Genomic DNA, 16,700 nt, shown 5'->3' on the forward strand with positions numbered 1-16,700 from the left:
CAAAATGGGACTGATGTACCCCAATGCCCAGGGTGCATGCACAGCACCCAGCCTGTAATATTGCTGGCAGTACAGAACCCACGGTGCTTTCCCATTCTTTCTGTGTTACGTTAGCTAGAGTTGGACATTTGCTTAAAAAGACTGTCTTTACCAGGCTCGAGACTTGCCTCCTCACTTCATTCTTCAATAAGTCATCAAAGATCCACCACAGCATTCCTGAAAAGTGTTCAGTGCAGAGACTGTAAGTGGTGAGGTGGCACTCTCCGCTCCCCTCCCACTGTACATATGAGAAAAAAATGCATTCTTCTCGTTTTCTGTCATGGTAAAAAAAAATGAAAGACACATCCCCAGCCTGGAAGCCATCCAGCTTTTTCAAGTGAGGGAAGCAGGCCCTGATTGGAGAAGCTTGGTCTTGCAACGTGTCTAGGGGGCCTGGATACAGAATCTGAAATGAAGCCAAGAGTTCTTTTTTTATGTATAGACATACGTATTGTTGAAAAAAACAGACTTGTGCTTTGGTGGAGCTACGTTTCCATTTAATTACAGTCCACAGAAATGGTAGATGTTCGCCCGCGTGATTGCTCCCCTCCCCCAACCACCCTCTCTATCTTTCAACGTGTCCTGATCCCAACAAGACAAGTCTCCGAGAGGGAGAAAACGCCTTTAGATGAAGCAAATAGCTCGCGCCGCCTAAAATGAGACGCTTGGAAGTCGCCCACGTGTACGGCATCTGTATACGCGTTCAAGTCAGCCCGACCCTTCGATGTATTCTCTGAGGGTCAGGGAGCTTTACTGGGCGTTTTAAAAGTGAGTTAACCCTCGCCGCAGCATTTGGGGCACCTATGCACTCTCTGCGTCTCGTGTGGAGTGGTATACTCATGGATGCTGGGACAAACCCATTTGGGTGAAGGGGCACGAGAGCGGAGGGGGGTCGTGAAAAACTCATATGTGTGTTGGGGCCCGCACGTGTAATGTTCCTCCGGGCGCCAGGACAAGTCTCAGCAGTTGGAGGGGACGTGTCATACTCATGTGGTTGCAGAGGCAAGTGCAGTATTGATATGGGTCCAGAGGGCAAGTCTCATGGCCCTGGGTGCAAGGGCGGGTGGCATGCTCATATAGCTGCGGGGGGCGGGGGGCACACTCAAAACGGTAAACCAGCACGTCAGTGCCATACACGTAGAGGTGCAGGGGCACGTGTCATACTCAGACGGTTGTAGGGAGCAAGTGACATACTCATGGGGGTTCTGGGGCAAGTGACATACTAATATGGGTGCAGGGGCACGTGACATACCGAAACGGTGCAGGGCGCAAGTGACATACATACTGGGGTGCATGGTCAAGTGACATACTAATATGGGTGCAGGGGCACGTGACATACCGAAACGGTGCAGGGCGCAAGTGACATACATACTGGGGTGCAGGATCAAGTGACATACTAATATGGGTGCAAGGGCACGTGACATACCGAAACCAGTGCAGGGAGCAAGTGACATACTCATGGGGGTGCAGGGTCAAGTGACATACTAATATGGGTGCAGGGGCACGTGACTTACCTAAACGGTGCAGGGCGCAAGTGACATACATACTGGGGTGCAGGGTCAAGTGACATACTAATATAGGTGCTGGGGCACGTGACACAGGTGTGCATGGACACGTGTCATACTCAAAAGGGTGCAGGGAGCAGGTGTCCAAGGGCCTTGAGGGGCCAAAGGCCATACTCATATGAGCGCATGGACACGTGTCATACTCAGGGGTGCAGGACACGTGTCATACTCAGGGGTGCAGGACACGTGTCATACTCAAAGAGCTGCAGGGGGCAAAGGCCATTCTGAAAGGGTGCAGGTTCAAGTGGCATGCCCATATGGGTGCATGGACAAGTGTCCTGGGGTAAGGGTGTAGATTCAAGTGCCATAGTCATATGGATGCAGGGACACGTGTCACACTCAAGGGGCTGCAGAGGGCAAGGGTCATATTGAAAGGGGGGTGGTGGCATAGCCATATGGGTACATGGCCAAGTGTTAAACTCAAAGGGGTGCAGGGTCAAGTGACATACTAATATGGGTGACAATATGTGTCATGGTCAGGGTTGCTGGGGCAAGTGACATGGAGATAGCGGGCCAGAGGCACGTGTCATCATCCTCTGGGGTGCAGAGACGCGTGTCATACTCAAAGGCTTGCAAGGACACGTGTCATACTCAATGGGCTTCAGGGGTCAAGGGCACTTCTGAAAAGGAGGTGCATGGGCAAATGTCATACTCAAAAGGGTGCAGGGACTTGTGTCACACGCAAGGGGCTTCTGGGGACAAGAGCACTACTGAAAAGTGGGTGGCTGGGCAAACGACACACTCAAACGGGTGGAGAGGCACGTGTCACACTCAAAGGGGTCGAATAGCCTAATGTGTGTGCGGGGGCACGTGGCATACTGAGGGCTGCAGAGAATAGTGTTATACTCGCATGGGTGCCGGGCCACGTGTCACACTCACGGTGCTCCTGGGGACAAGGGCCCTACTGAAGGGCTCAGGGGGGGGGGCATACTCATATGGGTGCATGAAACAACAGCAACACATCCCATGGCAACACGTTACAAAGTATGTGCAAGAAAGGTACACACAGTTGCAAGCGTTTAGAAAAACAAATGTAATGACATCTAACGAAATAATGTAATGCGGTGTAAAGGATACGTGAATTAAGCAATGTGGATGGACTCCATGCATGCCACGGGAAGCTACATCAAAATAGTAGCATGCAAAAAGTCCAATAGATACGCATCTTTGAAATGATTATATGCAATAAAAAGAAAGATGACATTCCAGGGTGATATATAAACGTAGTCGTTCTCTCTGGAAAAATGCGTTTGCAACAAAAATACAACAGAATATAACAAAGAGCACGATTGCAACCTGCTAAATGCAGGCGAATAGGTGCCCGGCAAAGGGGGGGGGGTGCTCTCTTGCAGAGATGGGGCTATTGCTGAGACGGTGTAAGCAGGCGTGAGTCTGTGTCCTGCACGGGGGAGTTAGCACCTAGCCAAGCCAGTGGCGCTAGGGAAGGCGGTAAGGTGCCTCTCTGCGGAGTCCGGGGCGAGGGCGCACCGTGCCACCTTTGCCGCAGAGGACCCGGGCACCCGCCTGTCTGAGAGTAATTATAGCTTCTGTTACCGGCGCGCTGGATCCCAACCCGCATGTTATGGTGCCATGTGGCCTTCCCTCCCCCACCCTCCTTCTCCAACGTGGCTCTTTTACATGCACACAGATGGGACCTGTTGCCAAGATCTGCCTTCCCTTTCTGAACCCAACGCGGAAAAATGCATTGTCTCTTATTAATGTATAAAACAGTGGCTTAAATGCACTGAATCCAATTAGAACTGCGAGTAACTAACGCCTGTTCTCATATCTTTAGGCTGTGGGCTATTGTTTCACTTTTAACACATACATTTTAATCCGGGGAATGTTTTTGACAGGACATCTTCCTGTTGCGTCCTCTTAGTTCGCCTTCCTGACCGTGAGACAAAAGGGCATTTTGGAGCTGAAATGTGGGGAAGACACGAGCTCATAAGTGGGGTGCAGCATCGATGTGAAGGGGGGGGGGCATAACGGGCCAGCCACACACTTTAGAACTGAGATTCGCAATGCACGCACCATCTTCAGAGACCCGTGAGAAACGACCCACTGCGATTCCTGATAGAACTGATGCCAGCCAGAACAGACAGCAAAAGACATAAGCCACCCGACGCGGAAAAGGCACATGGGTTATAAAGAACTTTGCAAACACCCGAGTTGCTGACACCCCGGGGTGCTGCTCAGTGAACTGGGGTAATGGTCCATGCAAATGCGCAAAGTTGGCGTATGCGTTGGATAGAATTCGCGCGGTAGCATTAACGAGTTCATGTGAGGATACATTGGGGTGCAATGCCTTCCTAATCGCAGGGGCTTCGTTCGATCATGAAGTGACACCCCGGCGAGGTTGAAACTGCCCAACCTTCCCAGAGCTCCCACAGCGCAGTGAGGGACTGGCAAAGGAAGCTTATTAAAGAGCAGAAAGGGGGTCCGGCTTCGTCTGCGCAGTCGATTGCGAACCCCTTTGCCTAAGGGGCTCTTCTGGTTTTGGGGCTCAATAGTCGGCCATTTGGAAGCATTTCTCTTCATTGCCCCTGTGTCGCCCCCATTCTACACAGAGCAGTAAGCGGTAAAGTGAGAGCTGCCCCTCTTTACAACGCAGCCCCCCGCTTTCCTGTCTGTGATGTTGAAAAGGGGAATTAAACCTGCCGCGAGACTGCGCTTTTTGTTCTAAAATGGTTCCCTAAAGCAGCAACCCCAGTAAAAGTTCTCCCAAATGTAAGGTTCCCCGTAAAGTCCCCCGTGCAATGCTTCCTGTAAGCTACCCGTCCCCACAATGAAAGTTGCCTCTAAGTTGTTCGCCAAAGTCAGCTTCCCTGCACAGGACAGGATCCCCTCCAGCAAGGTTTCCTTTTACTAAAGAGAGAGGGGTCCTCTCTGAGCTGTCAGCCCGAGTGCCACGAGCATCCCCTTGCAGCTCCTGCAGCAACAGAGCCGGGATGCCAGTGAACTGAGTCAAGCGCCGGTCCTCACCCCTGTGCTGGCCTGGGCGGAGGAGGGGGGGGCAGCGCCAACTCCACTCTTCTTGGGCTTTTTTTTCTCTCCTCTTCCCTTCTTCCAGCTCGGCGGCCTCTGATTGGCTGAGGGGGCTGGTCCATGTTCCCAGTGCACGCTCCCTAGCAGAGGCGAGGTGGTCCCCACCCTCTCCAGAGTGCTGCTTGGGTATAAAAGGGGAGCCCGCCAGTGCAGAGACAGTAGGAAGTTTCTCCTGGGGCTGGAACTGAAAAGTACACGGCAAGACCATCCACTGTATGACCGGACTCTAAAAGAACCCAGGGACCCCAAAGAGTCTACATGTCTAATATTTAGACATGTTCAGCTTTGTGGATAACCGGTTACTGGTCCTGCTGGCGGCCTCTGTGCTCCTGGTCAGGGCCCAAGAAGACGGTAAGTAGCACTTTATTTCTTATTACGCTATGCAACAAACTTTTAAAACTTTCTTCCAGCTGCAAAAACGATACAGCCCCTGTGTGCGACTTTTCTCAGAGCAGCTGCAAAGATTTTACACTTTCTCTGCATATTGCAGTAGTGCAACAAGCCTTCCCAGGCTTCCTCTGGGCAGTTGTAGTCTTTTTCAGACTTCTCTGTACAGTAATGAAAAGTGTTCCTAATCTTTCTCTGGGAAGTTGCAAATGTGTGCAACCTTTTTCCGAGTAGTAGCATGCTTTCTTATTTGTGTTAGCAGTAGCATACTTTTTTAATTCTCCAAGCTTTAGTAGGCTATTTAAACGTTCTTTGGATGGTTTGCCAAACATCTGTGCAAAGCAAGTTTGCCAGTGGTTTTAAGCTTCGTACACAACAAAAGCCTTAAACGAACTGTCGTGTAACAAAGCTGTATACAGATTTAATTCCTTTGTCAACCTAAATATGCTATTTTTGTAATGAAATGTGCTTGAGCGTGTGTTTATGGTGAGCACTTTAGCTTTATGAAATGTATGCCAAAAGCTGCACAAATGTGAAAAGGCCTGATTTTCAGAATTGAGTGCAAAAGTGACGCATCGGTAGAGTACATCTGCTTATTGTTGCAGTCAAAATGGTACAGAGTATGTTTTGTTCACGGGTGCTAAAATGTGGACGTCAGAGTTGTGTTAGGAGTTGTCACTTGGCAGATAATGCGGAGATGTCCCATCTCTTGGCAAATAAGGTAGAGGGTTACAGCTCAGAACTTCTGTGGTTTAAAGACTCAGTGTTTGAAAGGCATTACAGCAGGTCCAGGGAATGTATAACATGTTCTGCTTTGACAAAGAATGAACAAAAAAAAAAGAAAACTGTTGTCCAGCTGCAGAGGGAAAAGGGTGTGTTCTTTCCCAAAAGAGCCCCGGGGGTGGGCAGCCCACGAGTTTGATCAGTTTAAACAAGTTTTTTGCTTCTGTCACTGCCAAGTTCTGAAACGGGGAGGGGTCGAGGGGGGAGGCAAGAGGCATCCTCCAGGAGGTGGGCTCCATGGTAGACGTACTGGAGAAAGTATGCGCGGGTGGGAGGAGGCTGCGCTCTAAGAGGCTTTGGAATAAACAGTAGATGACAAGACAGATGTGACTCCAGTGGTGCTGGTGTACGCTTCGAAGTGCAGTGAGGCTACAATCTGTAAAGTCCATCAGGACATGATCTTTTGTAAAAAAAAAAAAAAAGCCTTGATGATTCATGGGAAAATGTTTTAACAGACAGAAAGCTAGAACAACGTCTAGACATCACTTCATAAAACCAAAAAAAAAGTTGTGTGCATGCTGAAAAGTCGCAGTTGGCTACGTGGCTACATTTGAAATCCTCCAGCGCTCTCGTGTGGTAGGAAGTGTAATTATTCTGTATTCACTTGAGCTGGGGGTTGTTTGACGAGAATGGCGGTTTCCTTTGCATCCATTGAGGTAATTGGTCTGTACCTTGTTATTCAAGATAGCGCAAGAGCTGTAAACCGCATCTGCATCTCGATAAACCACATCTGTAGATTTGGGCCGGTTGGCTCCCTGTTTCTTTATCACCTAGGTTGTGAGCTCTTTAAGTGTGTAACTCAGGAGGGTGAAATGAAAAAGAAGACTGCAGTTTACGTGTACTAGATTGCAATAACGAGTCGTACTGAATGTGTTTTATAAGCAGCCTGTACTGCTAGATTCTACAGAATGCTGGGCGATCCCTTCATTTCCCGCGGCTTTTTGTAAATGTGCCCTGTGCAGTTGGTCGCGCTTCGTTTCTTTTCACTGTGCCCGGGGCAGGTGAATATTTGCATACGGGGTTGTTTTTGCGTGCCTTTGCAGGTGCCTTAGACTTGATGTAAGGGGCTGCTTCTGCTATGGCATGGGAACTCTCGTCTCGAAGACTTGTGCATGCCATGTTCTGAGCATGCTTAGTCGCCGAGCTGCCATCTTCCGCAACGCTTCAGCGTATTCTTCAATGGGTTGACTCCTTACTGTGCCAACGCGAGCCCACCACCAACACCCCTCACCTAGTTTGCCTCTGGCTTTTCTTTGAAAATCGTGATGTATGCTGGGCTTGCCTTGTCTGAAAGCGAAGCTTGCATTTGGATAGCAGAATTGGCAGCAGGCCTTGTTCTCTTCTCAGGGTCCCTGGGAAGCGGCTGCTGGCTCCTGGCTCACAGTAAAGGTCTCTTGAGCTGGGGTGGCTTCATGAGAATCGATTGCCCTAACAGCTCCTTACAGAATGACTGCAGGTGTAGAGCGTTCTCTCGTGGCACGTTGGAGGGGAAGTAGATGGGGTCCTGTGCTGGGATGCCTCCCGCGGGCCCATAATGTAGTTAACCGCCTCTGTATACCATTGCTTCCTGGGATTAGCAGCGAGGCCACAGAGTCGAGGGTCTTGCTCATTGGTCAGCAGCAGCAGCAGGAGGAGACCAGCTCGCTGCGCGTAGTGCAGTCCTTGCCCGTCGCACTGAACGACCGCTGTGCTTTTTTTTTGTCTTGATGTTTAGTTGAAGATGGCCTCTGCCATCACGGAGGAAACACATACAGTGCAACCGATGTCTGGAAACCCGAACCATGCACGATCTGCGTGTGCGACAACAGCAATGCTCTCTGCGAAGAGGTGATGTGTGGCGAAGAACCTCTGGACTGCCCCAACCCCGAGATTCCTTACGGAGAGTGCTGCCCTGTCTGCCCCAGAAGCGATGGTATGCACACGCCCCTCTTTGCTTTGCTGAGGGGCTATGAGTATTAAGGGACCGGAAGGGGTGGGGTGCAAGACAAGGAAGTGTGGGATGACAAGGACACCCCAGGGCCCTCACGTCCAAGGATGCTATGGCAATCACTAGCTGCAAGCCTCAACTCCCAATACGGCCAACACCCCCAAGATGCTGTGGCAGTCATGGGCTTCAGGCCTCAAGTCCCAATACGGCCAACACCCCCAAGATGCTGTGGCAGTCATGGGCTTCAGGCCTCAAGTCCCAATACGGCCAACACCCCCAAGATGCTGTGGCAGTCATGGGCTTCAGGCCTCAATTCTCAATACGGCCAACACCCCCAAGATGCTGTGGCAGTCACGGGCTTCAGGCCTCAAGTCCCAATACGGCCAACACCCCCAAGATGCTGTGGCAGTCACGGGCTTCAGGCCTCAAGTCCCAATAAGGCCAACACCCACAAGATGCTGTCCCAGTCAGAAGCTTCAGGCCTCAAGTCCCAATACAGCCAACACCCACAAGATGCTGTGGCAGTCACGGGCTTCAGGCCTCAAGTCCCAATACAGCCAACACCCACAAGATGCTGTGGCAGTCACGAGCTTCAGGGCTCAAGTCCCAATACGGCCAACACCCCCAAGATGCTGTGGCAATCACGAGCTTCAGGCCTCAAGTCCCAATACGGCCAACACCCCTAATATACTGTGGCAGTCACAAGCTTTAGGCCTCAAGTCCCAATACAGCCAACACCCACAAGCTGCTGTGGCAGTCACTAGTTTCAACCTTCAAGACCCAATATTGCCCTCATCTCCCAAGATGTTAGGTTCATGGCTAGATTCAGGCTTCAAGTCTCTGTACAGTTCTGCTCTATTGTTCAGTGAAGTGAGTGGTGATATTTCTGTAGAATATTTCAATACCCATCAAGAGTACCTTACATGGTCAGTACAACACCATTAGCACAGAGCCACGATACCTCTGCTTTCCCCTACAAAGCGCAGCACTGGGGAAGGGGGTGAGAGGGTCAACCATACAGAAGATGGCCACCCATGGATCAGTGACAGGTTTTTAACTTCCATCTCAAATGCATGTTTGGGTTGATCGCTTCCGTTTTGCATTTGGGACATTGGGAATTAAGGAATGAATGGTTGATGCTGGGCTTTGGCCAGACATTAAGCATAGCACCTCTGAGTTGCTGATCATTTTAGGTTGGCATACGCGTGTGCCTATCCCAGTCTTTTAGATGGCCTGAAAAATACCCTTCATGTACTGTGTTAATTGAAGTGCCAACATAATAAGTTCCTGTTTAATCGAATTTGGTGTCGACAGCAAGCACTGGCTGGTATTGGAAGCTCTGTGCAAGTCTGTCTCCACGTTGGCTTGAAAGGCACTGACAAAATGGCCGCCGCTGTACCAATGCAAGGTCTATGAAATGTAGGCAGAAAGCAGAGGGAACCAAATATTGACTGTGAAAAACAATCACCCTTCCGAAGACCAGAAATCCAAAGCCCAGGGTGCAGACAATTAGACAGTTCTGTAAAATAAGGCTTTAGGAATGTCAAGGGAAAACGACACCCTCCTTAAAAAGATCAAGGCACGTTACATTCAATTGGGAAATTCCAATTCTAATGTTTGGGCCTTTCTCTTCCTCTACAGGAACTTCTTATTCAGAACAAACAGGAGTTGAGGTAAAGTAAACCAATGTACTGTACACATGTCCCTACATCCCATATAGATGCATGCATGTATTTATTCCCAACATCCGTTGTGCCGCCTTTGGTACCTGCTTTTAAGCTTTGGTTAGTTTTGTGGACATGGTTTTGATTGGCCATTTGCCTTCTGTTCTACAGGGACCCAGGGGAGAAGATGGCCCTAAAGGAGATAGGGTAGGTGTCTACGCTTGCCCACCCTCAACCCATGTCTTGCTCAGTTCTCTCATTTTGATCCTTTATCTCCCCCCACCATGTTCCTAAAATCTCTATCGCCCCCTTGATTCCATGTACTCCTCCTAATGTTTATTATGGTGCAGCTTTTGACAGTTTGGTCAATTCATTTTCATCTCCTTCTTGCCTTCCCAGGGACTTCCTGGCCTACCCGGAAGAGATGGCAACCCAGGCATTCCAGGACTCCCCGGCCCCCCTGGTCCCCCAGGCTTTGGCGGAGTAAGTTAGATGTTCTGTTGTCCTGAGACTAGTGGACAGAGCTCTGCACCCATTTCACATTGTCTTCTGTGGCCTGCATAGTGTCCTTTCTGACAATCCCTTTTATGTTATTTTCCTTTCTTCACAGAACTTCGCTTCTCAAATGTCCTATGGTTATGATGAGAAATCTGCTGGTATCTCCGTGCCCGGTGCAACTGTGAGTGTTTCCATTTTCAGTCCAAGGCTAGCACTGTGAGGAAAAAGTTAGGCAACTGATATAGCAAGCTTCAAGCGGGGAAGTCAACAGGAAGAGCAGACATGCTCTAATGGTTCAGCCAGAGAGTGGTGATTGTGTTAAGAGCAGAGCGCAACGGGCGTGGCCAATGCATTGTGAGAGGAAGAGATTCATAGCACCAACCAACCTTTTGCAACACTGATATGAAACAAGATGGCTGACTGCAACTGACAGGAAACAAGATGGCTGACTCTGTTGGATAGAACAAGGAAAGGACAAGATATTAGTCGATAAATAGGAAACAGTAATAAAGACGAGATTTCAGATAGGCCTGGCTGAGAAAAGTAGATTTCAATTCGCATTTATAAGGGGAAAAGATGGCTAACCGAATAAGAAAACAAAATGGCCACATGCTGCTTCTTAAGAGCCTATTGTTTCACTATGTAATGATTTTTTCTCTCTCTCCTTTTTTAGGGTCCCATGGGTCCCCGTGGTGCTCCTGGTCCTTCTGGTGCGCCTGTAAGTAACCTCTTCTATCTCGCCTAGGCCCTCTCTCACCCACACCCACTTTGTTTCCAAACCAGACATATGCAAGGCCCCTTCTCCAACACCGCCCTGATCGAGCAAATGGGCACACCCCCTAGAAAGTCTGAATGATTGTGAATATTGGTTTGGACAGCTTGAAACATACAACATGATGTTAATAGGAACTGCATGCAACATTCCCCAAAGCACATAACCTCATCCCACAGCTTGCCATTTGAATTACTTATTAATAATATTTATTTTGAAGTCCTGTCTCAAAAAGCCTTTTTCAAAATGTGTTTTAACTATCCAGTTGGTGGTGTCAGAGTGCAGTCATTTGCCATAGATTGGCTGAAAACTCACCACATCTCAAAGCTTGTCAAAAAAACATACTGCAGAAAGATGTATTTACCAATAACGTCCGTCTTTCTTCAACCCTCCAGGGCCCCCAAGGCTTCCAAGGCCCCCCTGGTGAACCCGGAGAGCCCGGCGCATCTGTGAGTATTTGAGCTACTTCTCTTGTTATTTGTGAGCAAGATAAGCAGGGCCGTTCAAGCTGTTTTGAACCCAAGGGGTCCCAACTCGGATCTGCAATTGCTCATGGCCGCGGGAAGGGCCCATTGGCAGGGGTGGGGGAACTAGAGCGTTGTGCAGCTCATTGAATGTAGACGCTGCTCGCCAGGGCTGAATTGTTCCAGTCAACTGATCCCAGTGTAGGATCAAGAAGTGTCTACTCCAGGGGGCTGAGGTTGCTACTCCAGCAATGACCCCACCAGCTTGCCCTGTGCTTTGAGTGTTTCCTGGGTGTCATTTATATGTGTGGCCAGAAGATGTCACTATAAGGGCAGCAGTTGGTTCTGCCTGTTCCTTCGACTTTATTACCCCAGCAGCATGTCCTCTCGCATGCAGCCAACCGGTGTCACTGTAAGAACAGTCTGGGGAAGCTCTAAGGGTTATTTTGGCTGAACTTTCATCTGCTTCCAACAGGTGTCCTCATTAAAGCACATGTTGGACCTTGACCCAAGATCGCACCGAATTGCCCTTCCGCAAACAATCGCAGGCCCAGCACGTTAATGAGACTATGCAAGCAGTAGCCGGTGCTGGCTTTTCTTCTTGACTTGAACGTCCTCTTGTCAGAGCTTTGCAATGTATTCCCAGCACCGGCTGGTAGCAGGTGCCATTTGCACTGAGATTTCGTAGCCCACTTCCTCCCTTTTCAAAATAACTTGTTGTCATACCAACTGCGCTTCCAGCTATGGCCCATAGGTGTCACGAGAGGATCATGAATGCCCTTTCAACAAGCCAGCTACTTTAGATACCAGTTGAACAACTGTGATGGAATCAATATCCCATGTACCACTGCGCTACTATATGGCTGATCTGTGTGCATTTTAATGGTTTGGAAACGTAATTCTGGGTTCACGTATTTGCTTTTCTTTATTTCCTAGGGTGCTCTTGGTCCCCGAGGTCCCGCAGGCCCACCCGGCAAGAACGGTGATGATGTAAGTGACTGCAAGCAATCGATAATATAACAATGCAATACAATATTATAAAAATGTGTTTATTTTACGTAGGTTTATTTTGTACAACAGTCTTCCCCCTTCGAAAAACAATACATCCCGACGCCCTTAATGATTAAAAAATCCAGTAGATCTAATTATTTTATAGCGAGTTCATCCACTGATATCCTCTCGCACTCCGAGTGAGGCAGGAGAATTGCTCAGCTAGCTCACTCATGGGCAGGGCCTGAGATATCACGTGTCCTGACCCTCTGGCCTGAGTCAAAAGGTATCCCAGGGTCCCACACTCTAGACTGCCCTCGGGTCACAGTTCCAATGCGGGTCATATAGTGTGCAGCAGCCCAACGCTTCTGGCCCTTGCTGGCCGCACGTGCGAGCTCTAAGGCTTGAGTGCAGGCATTCAATGCTATCCCAGATGAACGCATTACATTTTGAGTCATTGGCTTCCCAGGCCTGAGAAAGACGCAGACACATAGTGTGATCTTGTGACAAGAGTCACATTTCCTTCTGCCAATGTTGAAACCAGTATTTACTGACTTGGAAATCATAACAGAATATTATTACATGGTTGAACCTTACCCTCTAGGTATGGACCCATACTGCCTCCTTCTAGGGGCTTGTCTATCTTGCTTAGGCGAGGGGTGTCCCACCACTGCTGCCTGTCAGAAAGTCCTTGCTTTTGTCGGTTGTGCGTCCTGGAATCATTTTACGGATAACCTAACCCCCCTCCCCTTATCTCTCTCTTCCCACAGGGTGAAGCTGGCAAACCAGGCCGCCCCGGTGAGCGTGGTCCTCCTGGCCCTCAGGTAAGACATCCTATGGGAAGTTGATGCCCCTCGTTGAGCGCGTTCTCTGGGTTGCGTGCAGTACAGTTTTGGGCAGGGAGTGTTTGGAAAGCCTAATGCAGTGTGCTCTTGGTATTTTCTGAAGCACCCCTGTGTTGGCACCTTAAATGAGACATACCTCTTGTTACTTTACCCACTGATAAGAAATGTACCAACTCTTTCAGGGTGCCTTCCCCATGCCTTCCCCTTGTGTTCAGCTCTCATCCGTTTCCTAGTCAAACCTGAGCCCAGAAAATGCTTCCCGGCCCAGCAAGGACCCGCGTGCCGCGCTCCCTCCTGCGCAGCAGCGCTAGCCTTGCTCTGGGCAGCAGGCCTCAGCTCTTCAGCATTCTCTAAACGTCTTCCCTTTTCCTTCTCTGCAGGGAGCTCGTGGTCTTCCCGGAACAGCTGGCCTTCCAGGAATGAAGGGACACCGAGTAAGTTCCTGGCCACGCATTTTAGTAAAATGTTGACTACACAAACACAATCAAAGTTCCGTGCTTCCACCAGACCCAGTGATCGCAGACCGCCCTCCTTACCCCCACAGCAGGCCTTGTTCCTGGGCTTGTGTGGAGGCCGAAGCCTTCACTTTGGTTGGAGCGCCCATGTCTTACTGTCCCTTGTAACTCTCTCGTTTCTTTTCTACAGGGTTTCAATGGTCTGGATGGTGCCAAGGGAGACAACGGCCCCGCTGGTCCCAAGGTATGGCGAGACTGGCTTCCCCCAACCCTTTGCGTGTGACATCTCCCCTGAAGCACTGCTCTGTGATATGGCAGACTCTGATCCCTAAACCTGTTCTCTTCTTTCCTAGGGTGAGAATGGCAACCCCGGTGAGAATGGCGCTCCTGGACAAGTGGTAAGTAGGCACGTTTAACTTGCTTTGATTGGGCACAGCACCGTGTAAATAAATGAAAAGGCCGCCGCTGGCAGCCAGACGTTTCATTGTGACAGGAAGTGATCTCGATAAAGTAAGCCGTGGTCACCTGTAGGGGGCGCTGAGGGTGGGGCTAGCTGTACTAGCGAGTGTACTTCTGCAAACAGTAGAAGTTGATATAGTCAGCAAAGGCTGTGCAGGATCTGATTGGTCGCTAATGAGGGCGGGTCTCTGAGTCTTGGTGGCTGTCGTTGAACTGTGCACATTTAGTGTGTCTATAGTGCGAGCTAAAGTGCAGAGAGGGACGAGAAATGAATTCAAGGCTCTTTTTTGGGAAAGGCTGTCACACAGTGTTGCGACGGAGGACGCCAGCGACGTGTAGAGACGTAATAACAGGGGCCGCCCGGTTGGGCATGGCCCGAATCCAGCTGCCTGTTGTGTGTGCCTGTATTATTTCTAGAGGCAGCGCCCCCTCCGGTTAAGCAGCTCCTAACCCATAGGTATTATTGTCCCATAATGGATGTCTCCCTCCTGAAAACGTGGTGACCCATTGCTGCATCTCGTCTCTCTTATCCACAGGGACCCCGTGGACTCCCCGGCGAGAGAGGCCGCCCCGGTGCCCCTGGACCTGCTGTAAGTATCTCTGTGTATACCCCCCCCCCCAGACCCCTGCGTCCAGTGACATAACAGCGCCCACTCTAATGCACATGTCGCCCTCTTTCCCTCCTTCTGCCTGCAGGGTGCTCGTGGAAATGATGGCGCTCCTGGTGCTGCTGGTCCTTCCGTAAGTATTCCCTAGGCAGGGGGCGGGGCCTTGCCACCTGCCAGAGAGGCCGGCCAACCACCTGTATTGGTGCATGGAAATGGCGTCAGGAGAGGGCCTCCTCCCTCCTTCCGCATAGCCCTCTTTCTCCGTCATAGCCCATGTCTCCATTGTATCGCCCTTAATTGCAGCCCTCTCCATTAGCATCCCATATTCCCTTGTTCACCTTTGTCTATAACAGTGGCCTAACTGTGCCCCTCCACCCTTCCAATGGAAATCCTGAGTGCGCAGTGACTGATTTTAATAGACAACCTGATCAGCAGCAATGTTTTGTCCTTCAGGGGCACTCACCCTGTAAACGTTTGGATACCATTGCTCTATAAGCGCCAGCCCATGTGGTGGGATGACTTCTGAATGCTGTCTTTCTGAAACTCGTGTCTTTTTCTTTCCTCTTTTAGGGTCCCACTGGCCCAACCGGACCCCCTGGATTCCCCGGCGCTGTTGGAGCTAAGGTGAGCCATTGCAAATCTGCAGCCTTCTGCTCTTATCTCAGAGGCCATGGAGTTGGGATTCTGGGCTTTACTTGGCATGACATCTAGTCCTTGTTTTGTAGCATTGAGAGTGGCCTTTGAGCTTAGTTCGAGAGTTTCCTGCAATAGAAGCTGGCTGCTATAGGCCACTCCCAGCCTCTCAACACTGTTCAGCCTCACGGCTCTGCCAGCGATCCCCATGTCTTTTCTAACAAGCAGCCCTCGGTGTTGCAGCAGTGCTTGGCATAACATTGCAGATGTAACCTTAGCAGGCCTGACCCATAGAGCGTAAGAGAATGGTGGCGGCACCTGTACCGACAGTGCTCCCTAACATTTCTTTACCACTGAAGTGAATGAGCAGGGTGACCTTCAAAGCAGTATTGTAACGGTGCAAATAGCCATGTCTAAGCCTTCACCAACCCCTGCTAACCTCACAGAGGACCTGTGCAGATCGTCCAGTGTCCACCGCTCCTCACCTCTAGCATTGTTTCCTACGTCAGTATTGAGGCCTATTATTGCTCTGGTAATGCACCCCAACCCTCGCCTTGTAGCACCTTCTGCAATTCCAGTACTGAAATGCACCACTATCCCGAGATGTAGTGGTGTGCCCCTCTGATAATCCAGTAAGCACCCATGTTCCTAACTTGCTTCCCTCTCAGGTACCTGTGCAGAGTGCCACAGATAGCCCTTCCAATGTTCATCACTCAGGACTCATTTCTCTTCCAGCATTGAGACATAGCGCATTGTCAATGCATATCCCAGTCTAGTGCTGCGACCCCCCATACAGCCCTGGCATGGCAGGGCAATCTTAACGTGGCAGATCCTTTATTCCAGTAATGGAAACCCATGAAGCCCTGTCAGTGCGCTCCCAACCTACACCTGTACTGGGGGACACTTGCAGAGCACTGGCAATGTACCTCCCTCCTGACCTGACACCACTCACTGATATTCCAGGTACCCCACCCTCCCTGTACACCTTAATACCACTCTTCGGCGCTCCCTACCTTTTTGTGAACTGACTTACATGTGCACTCACAGCACCTTTCAGCAAAGTAGAACTGAACTGTGACCTGAGTGCGTCTTGAGTTCAGAGTATGCAGGAGTCGAAGGTCACTGGCTGAGGCCTCCATGACAGTCTGACTCAAGCAGCAGAACCTGTCATGCACTCAGTGCCCTATAAGGGGCAGTCACTCAATGACTCTTCCAGACTGGGAGGCCCCATCCCGTGCTCTGCGGACATGTTGACTAGACTGACATTTCTTTTAATTATTTTTGAATGTTGGACATGCCTAAACAGAATTATCTGCTTGAATGCAGCGGAACATGCACAGCGACTGTGCATGGGTGCTGCTATCGCCCAGCTTGACGAGGCCCCTGCCAGCCTTATGCTCACTCTGCCTTCTTCTTCTCCCCCACCTAGGGTGATGCTGGTCCTCAAGGTTCTCGCGGTTCCGAAGGCCCTCAGGGAGCTCGTGGTGAGCCCGGTGCACCTGGCCCCGCTGGCGCTGCTGGTCCCTCTGTAAGTACAGCCTCCATTTTCAAGCAAGCGACTCT

The 16,700-nt window shown here is 50.2% G+C and overlaps 1 protein-coding gene across 2 annotated transcripts in view; it reads left to right on the forward strand.

Annotated features, from left to right (window-relative positions):
* Nucleotides 1-4,802: 4,802 nt before the first annotated feature.
* The window catches only part of COL1A1 (collagen type I alpha 1 chain), a 30,544-nt gene continuing 18,646 nt past the window's right edge, over nucleotides 4,803-16,700 (forward strand). For both annotated transcript variants that reach the window (XM_069634357.1, XM_069634358.1), the window contains exons 1-17: nucleotides 4,803-5,003; nucleotides 7,537-7,734; nucleotides 9,391-9,422; nucleotides 9,585-9,620; nucleotides 9,813-9,896; nucleotides 10,024-10,092; nucleotides 10,585-10,629; nucleotides 11,079-11,132; nucleotides 12,084-12,137; nucleotides 12,908-12,961; nucleotides 13,363-13,416; nucleotides 13,628-13,681; nucleotides 13,791-13,835; nucleotides 14,433-14,486; nucleotides 14,593-14,637; nucleotides 15,075-15,128; nucleotides 16,567-16,665. In XM_069634357.1, coding sequence (XP_069490458.1) covers nucleotides 4,928-5,003; nucleotides 7,537-7,734; nucleotides 9,391-9,422; nucleotides 9,585-9,620; nucleotides 9,813-9,896; nucleotides 10,024-10,092; nucleotides 10,585-10,629; nucleotides 11,079-11,132; nucleotides 12,084-12,137; nucleotides 12,908-12,961; nucleotides 13,363-13,416; nucleotides 13,628-13,681; nucleotides 13,791-13,835; nucleotides 14,433-14,486; nucleotides 14,593-14,637; nucleotides 15,075-15,128; nucleotides 16,567-16,665 — 1,107 coding nt within the window. In that variant the 5' untranslated portion in view covers nucleotides 4,803-4,927. The remainder of the gene's footprint in view (nucleotides 5,004-7,536; nucleotides 7,735-9,390; nucleotides 9,423-9,584; nucleotides 9,621-9,812; nucleotides 9,897-10,023; nucleotides 10,093-10,584; nucleotides 10,630-11,078; nucleotides 11,133-12,083; nucleotides 12,138-12,907; nucleotides 12,962-13,362; nucleotides 13,417-13,627; nucleotides 13,682-13,790; nucleotides 13,836-14,432; nucleotides 14,487-14,592; nucleotides 14,638-15,074; nucleotides 15,129-16,566; nucleotides 16,666-16,700) is intronic.

The sequence above is a fragment of the Ambystoma mexicanum genome, chromosome 13, assembly GCF_040938575.1.
Source record: "Ambystoma mexicanum isolate Mex_15411 chromosome 13, UKY_AmexF1_1, whole genome shotgun sequence".
NCBI lineage: Eukaryota > Metazoa > Chordata > Amphibia > Caudata > Ambystomatidae > Ambystoma > Ambystoma mexicanum.